The 6,682-nt window shown below is 30.6% G+C and overlaps 1 protein-coding gene across 1 annotated transcript; it reads right to left on the reverse strand.

The window, feature by feature from the left end:
• Positions 1 to 3,013: 3,013 nt before the first annotated feature.
• LOC145571496 (cationic peroxidase 2-like) lies at positions 3,014 to 4,750 on the reverse strand. Its single transcript, XM_081630529.1, has 4 exons — positions 4,383 to 4,750; positions 4,086 to 4,265; positions 3,767 to 3,932; positions 3,014 to 3,640 (listed from the first exon to the last, which is right to left on the reverse strand). Exons 1-4 carry the CDS (start codon positions 4,623 to 4,625, stop codon positions 3,228 to 3,230), a joined length of 1,002 nt encoding a protein of 333 aa, XP_081486655.1. The 5' UTR covers positions 4,626 to 4,750; the 3' UTR covers positions 3,014 to 3,227.
• Between the last annotated feature and the right edge of the window lie 1,932 nt (positions 4,751 to 6,682).

Consider the following 6,682-nt stretch of genomic DNA (forward strand, 5'->3'; position numbering starts at 1 on the left):
TTTATAGTGAAGCTAAATATAATACTTAAAAGTAAAATTGTAGCAATTGGATTTAAATAATATGCTTATTAGTACTATAATTGGCTAATTTTATACATAGTTGAATAATGTTATGAACGTGAATTCTATTATCCCCTCATCAACTACTTATCATTATAGCTTAATTTTCTTTAGAAAGAATAATTTTGGCTTATATCATGCCAAAAGTATGATTGGTACATCCCAAAACAGACATGCTTATTGACTTGACGAGTTTATTTAGCTATATAATTCATTTGTTGGGTTAAACTCATTGATCTTGTATTAGAGAGTTGACACGAATTTACTGTTTTTCCAAGTCAAAATATAATCTTAAAAATAATATAATTAGCAATTAGGCTTAGGTGGAAGGGCAATGGCACATGGATTTGTGACGATATGTGAATTATTTTGTATATTATATGGTTTTATATCATTATAGAAAAGTACTTGGGTTTCGAGTAATCATTATTGTACGTGTTTGAATGGTTCAACGGCTTCAACCCAGCACATATGATCTGCTAAGAATGTCTTTAACTTTTCCCGATAAAAAATTTATAATTTGGGTAAATTATACTTATTTTAGTTTATATCTAGCTTAGCTGGCTCAAAATTTACCTTTAGTTATTTATATGTATGCGCATGTATAAAGAGTATCTCACTTTTGTAATCAACTTTTTAATAAATGTGAGAGTTTTTCTATTGTACGTAAATTTGAGTAGTAGTTTAATATTTGAGTAGTAGTTTAATTTCAAATATATAATGCATGGAAGTTGCAAAGAATGAATTTTAGCTAAAGGGGTTGTATGTTCATTGCCAAATTATATCTAAACCTAACAAAGTAACAAAACTAGCTCGGTGATATTTGATTATCAAAACCTAAATTCTTGAAATTGACTCGAAGTGAATTCAACCTGATCCTAAAGTCATATATAGCCTAACACAACGAATAATGTTTTAATTAATGCACGATTTCAGCCTTAAAATGACACCTCTAATATGATCAAGAAATTTTCCACAATTTCATCATTTTCATTAAGACAGTACATAAAGCATTATTAGGTGAATACTGAATAGTAAGACCCAATACATGCATTTTTTTTGACACATATATATAACAAAAAAAAAAAAAAAAAAAAAAAAAAAAAAAAGGACTTAAGGACATGCATTACTCTAAAGTCCAAACACATAAACGGCTCCACCTCTAAGCTGCGCCCCACTTAAAACCAAGATTATATCTCGAATAATCATCGTATATAAATATAATATGCTTGAAAAATGAAATTAATTATTTCATGTACATCATTATCAACGTAACTAACCTGTCTAGTGGTGTCTTCTAGCTTCACGAACTACTTGTCTTATTTCATAGCTTCACATGCATCGATATCTCTAGCTTCTTATTTCATTTCTATTATGGAATATGAGCTATGACTTCTGATAACACAATTATATTGAGTGCTTCACCGACACCGTTGCTTTATATTATTAACCTAGGTAAATTATATCACTTTTCACTTTCTTCCTCGAATAATACGCTTTTTTTTTTTATTCATTTTGACTTTTTACACAATTTATACGCTTTTATTTGACCATATGTTTCACTAATATATAAACAAATGTTAAGTATGAATGTATTGTTGAGTGGTTTATAGTTAATAATTTCAAATATCTTATTCAAAGACATTTTTGCTAGCCACATATTCTTAGATAATTAATTTTGTTAATGATCAAGTATATGTTTTAGTATATACGTGGCAGAGACCAAAATTGGTAATTAATTAAGGTATCCTGAAAAGGAGGAGGTATACTTCTTTACAACATGTACGAGAATGAGATGTATCTATTTAGTTATAGTCGATTCATGTAGATGATGCTTTGACTGTTTGGCTTTGAGCAAGTTTAACCCCAAGTTTTAAGACTTGGATGTGACATCATTTTTGGTGGTCTCCATTGAAAATGATGTTATCAAATTCTTGTTAAGACTCACTAAGATTTGCACAAATTTATCACTTCAGCCCTAAGACTTAAATATATGACATATTATACGTAAAAAAGTGTAAAAAAAAAAAAAAAAAAAAAAAAAAAGGATAATAAAAATAATAGTGAGGTGGGTTCCAATCTCAAGTCTTAAGTTGAGTCTTGAAATTTCAAGACCCAACTTAAAACTTGTTTGAGATTTAAGAAGAAAAATGGGAAAAGTATTAAGCATAAGTCTTAAGACTCAAAATGATGATATCACCCCAAGTCTTAAGACTTGGGGCTAAACTTGCTCTTAGGTTCCCGGTCACTATCAAAATCTTAATGTAATCTCTAGTAGTCATGAATGGCACATGTAATAATAATTAATCTAAAATTGTGAAGATAAATTTTAATTTCAAAATTTGTAAGTTGTATACTAATATTCTACCGAGTATCTGCGTATTAAAAAGTGTTGCTAAACAATTACATTAAGTAATAACTAACACTCGCGTAGCTTTTGTGAAGTGAGTCTTCCTCCACGCTATCCACATATATGCATTTATAGTTAATTAGTTGGATGACATGAGCATTTTGTCATAGCGTCTTCTCTGGAAAAATTGGGAAGACAATTAAAAAAAATAACTATGATTAATATAGTATTAACTAGTTGTATAACGCCTTTTTGCGTGCGTGTGACATGTTAATAGAGAGATATTTATTTTAATACGATTGCATATTTGCTTATAATTATTTTTAGGAGGCACCTCAATGAATAATTTAAAGTAAGGTTAGGGCGTAGGCTAATAATACTGTGATGTGATTGAATTGTCGATTCAAGAATTCTAAATTATCATAATGTCAAATGACATAATGAAACGTACTTTTTTTTGAGGGAGTTGGAATGCAATTAAGATTAGAAAACAAGAGCAAAAGGCAAAACACTATTTGTTTGTGTCGCGTACTTGCGTACAAGCAAACACAATTGAAAAACTTCTTTGATTATTCCATAGAATAATAATGGCACATATAAAGGTTAACAAAATATGTCCCTACTTTCTTTTTTTTTTTTTATTGGTAATGCAATGATGAATGAATCTAATTCAGCGCATTACCACATGGAGTTTCCCATGCATATCAACTACGACCCACCTTCTATTGATACAACAACGACAACCACAACAACAACAAATAATAACAAATAACAAATGACAAAAATTAGAATTGCATTGAGAAAATAAAAACTTTAACTAATTGACGGAACCACAAGATTTTCTTATCTCCCCTTGGTTGCCAGTGAGAACTCCAATCCTAGCCATCTTGACCATGGCCGGACCGAATTGATCTAGGAATTGATTAGGACTTTTGGCTAGTCCGATAACTAGGCCTCTAGTAGAGGGATTTGATGCCAAGTTTTGATCAATCTCCATTACGCCGTTGTGTGCTAGAATTTGCTTGTAGTAAGCATTGTCAATCTTGAAGTGGCTATTTGTTGTTTGGTCTAGGAATGTTTCATTGTCAATTTTACTATTAAGAGGACATGTCTTTTGCAGAAGTTGGAGAAGAGATGGGCTAATAGTACAGTCTGGTTTTTTGGTATTTCGAAAATTATATAAACGCTCTTTGAATGAGTGACAATGTGCAGTTCCAACAGTATGTCCACCTGTAAGTAATAAAGTGTATTATACAAATTAGCTATGAAAACAACTTAACTTTGATAAAATAATTTTTTTTCTAAGAAGAAATAATAATTTTAATTTAGATCGATTTTACAAATGATAGTATTTACCTAAAAGCACGACGAAATCATGCTTGTTGAGTCCTTTCCTAGCAAACAATTCAATGGCTTGAGGTACTGGCATTGTTGGTGGAGGAATGTTTGCTTGTGCTTCATCTTTACGTGAAACAACTCCATCTCTTCTTCCGGTTTCTACTTCATACCATTTTCCTCCTGCCTGCATGCACACCGTACCAAGCAAAGTTATATTGGCATGTCCTTTAATTTTATCATTATTACTTACTTTACCCTTAGAAAGTCTAGAACTTGAGCATCAAACATATACGAAGTAAAATCTAACAACTAAACAAGTAATCCTTTAATAACTTACCAAGGAAATTGCAGCTCTAGCACCTATAACAAGAACATCTGTACAAGAGACGACTCCTGGACACACCTTCTCAACTGCTTCCTTAATATCACTAACAGTCTTGATACCACCAAGCCCTTTATTAATTGGCGCTGTTTGCTCTGTATCTTTTCCATTGAGCAATATCGATCCATCACATCCCTTTATAATTGAATCACACAAGTAAGTAAAACATGTTTAATAAGCTATAAATTAACATGAACAAGCTAATAGATAATTAGAAGAATTAATTATGTAAGTTATAAGATCAGAACAAACCCTAACAAAGCAATCGTGGAATGATACACGAACAAGATCAGACACTGTATCTGGATCAGCAGTAATTTTTTGCTTAACTACATCATAAATGACCTTTTCAACGTTGTGTCCACCGCACTTGCCATTATAAAAACCAACTTTAAGTTGCCCGTGAGGACTATGAGCATGACAATGGGCAAGGCCAACTAGGGTTACTAATATGAGCCCAAAAAAGAGCATTGAAGATTGCGAGGTTCTCTTCATTGTCTCTAAATATGCTCACTTACCTTAGTTTGTTATTTGAATCGACACAAATAATATATATACACTACTAAGTTTAGTAGCTTGGTATAATGAAATTGAGTAAGCAACTTATCCACATTTTATAGTGAATTAAAGTAAAGTTTGGAGGTGTTTGGGTTGAATTTTCCTAAGGGAGTTGTTATACAATTATAATCACGTGCTTAGCCATCAAGATAAAGTTGTCGGCTAAGAATATTTTAAACGTACGTAGCATGGTAAATATCAAACACTCGACAGCCGCCACCCTATGGGATTCATCTTTACTTTTTATCGTCAAATTTGTTAAATTTAAACCAATATGTTGTAGTTTAATAAAAGTTGTAATTGTGTATTTTTAAAGAAAGTGCCCTGTAGTACTTATAAAAATTAAAATTTATTGAATTATTTTCATATGCTATGTGTTCCATGGTATATTGTACATTTTTGTTATGTCCGTTTCTGTACGTATATCGTACAATTTCTTATGACGATTCATGTTAGCCGATCCCAAATTATTTTGAAACTAAAGCATTGTCGTTACTTTTGATATGTTCCATGATAGTTACATTGAAAGAAATACTAAACCGTATGGAATTTAACATACCTAACTAATTAATTGATGATTATAACAATTCTTATCCACTTTAATTGAGGATATGTAAGAAAATAAAAGGCTTGATACCAAAATCATTTGGAATTAAAAGTCGCATCTTAAGCCTTTTTGTTTAGAAGAACTCGCACTTTAAACTGATTAATAAATTATGAGTAATAATAATTATATGTCATTTTTTCAACATACGTAACAATGTAATATACCTTATTATGCAAAAACATTTGGAACTCAACAAACTATTGAATTTTGAAATGACAAGTGATGAAGGTATAAAAGTTAGTCACTCGACAATCGACAATAAGCTATGATACATGATAAAACGTACACGTTGTGATTTCTCGCTGATGCTGAGTTTCATCCTCCTTCGTTAAAGTTTGACTTGCAGGGGAAGACGAATGTACTTTAGGCATCTTTAGCCATCACCTATCGATCAAGACTTACTTTTGCACAAACCTAAACTTACTCATAATTATTAGATGATGCATCATGATTTAGGGAATTTTAAAGTGCCGTTACTGCCGTACGTGATATTGTTATGTTAATTAATTAAATAAAAGTTACTAAAATTTATTTCAATTTTTTTGGACTAGAAGAAATATACTTCCACTCCTACTACTAAATACAGAGTAAATTACTTTCATTCCAAATAAACTACCTCATTTGACCATAAAATGTCCAAAACGAAATAATCATTTAGGATGGAAGAAGTGAAATTTAGAGGTCGAACTTTGTTCTTAAGGGATAAGGGCGAGTGTCATAAATCGTTTGCTGCATATGCATCCAAGAATTTGTTTTTTTTGGCAAAACTACTACTCATATTATGGAATCACACGTCAATTGGACAAACTTTTAAATAAATCGGATGTACAAATTGTAAATCCATTATAAAGTTACCCTAAAATGAGCAAAAGTTACTATAATATGAATAAAAATTATCCTGACATGAATAAAAGTTATAAACTATTTATGTTTTATTGATAAAAGTTACCCAAAAAATTATAAAAGTGACCCCTAAATTTGATAAAAGTGACTCCCGATATACAGAATGATATATACAAAAGTTACTCCATCCATGGATAGTTATTATTTCTACAACTTGCAAATAAAAATGATAATATAAGCTTCTCATCAATAATTGTAGACTCTAGATTGATGCTTTAACTTTTGATTGGAAAGGGCTGCAGCACGCAAATACAACCTACTTGCATTTTAGAATAATATTCTGTAATCCTCTTGTGTTTATCAAGTTGTAAGATAAATGAATAAATATTTGAATTGGCACATTGAAATTAAAAGCCTCCAATGTACGCATCTAATGTTCAATTCGTTATAACAAGTCCTAGTAACTTTTTTTATTAATAAAATTAATCAATTAATAAAGAGTCACAAAATATGTACGTAAAATCATAAATATTTGAAAAAATAA

This window comes from Chenopodium album, chromosome 12 (genome assembly GCF_948465745.1).
Source record: "Chenopodium album chromosome 12, dcCheAlbu1.1, whole genome shotgun sequence".
NCBI lineage: Eukaryota > Viridiplantae > Streptophyta > Magnoliopsida > Caryophyllales > Amaranthaceae > Chenopodium > Chenopodium album.

Bases quoted from the DNA above. Each gene is read 5' to 3' on its own strand.
- LOC145571496 (XM_081630529.1), bottom strand. From the start codon at position 4,625: ATGAAGAGAACCTCGCAATCTTCAATGCTCTTTTTTGGGCTCATATTA. The intron at 4,266-4,382 runs GTTTGTTCTGAT...TCAATTATAAAG, and splicing joins TCCACGATTGCTTTGTTAGG to GGATGTGATGGATCGATATT. The intron at 3,933-4,085 runs GTAAGTTATTAA...GTGTGCATGCAG, and splicing joins CTAGAGCTGCAATTTCCTTG to GCAGGAGGAAAATGGTATGA.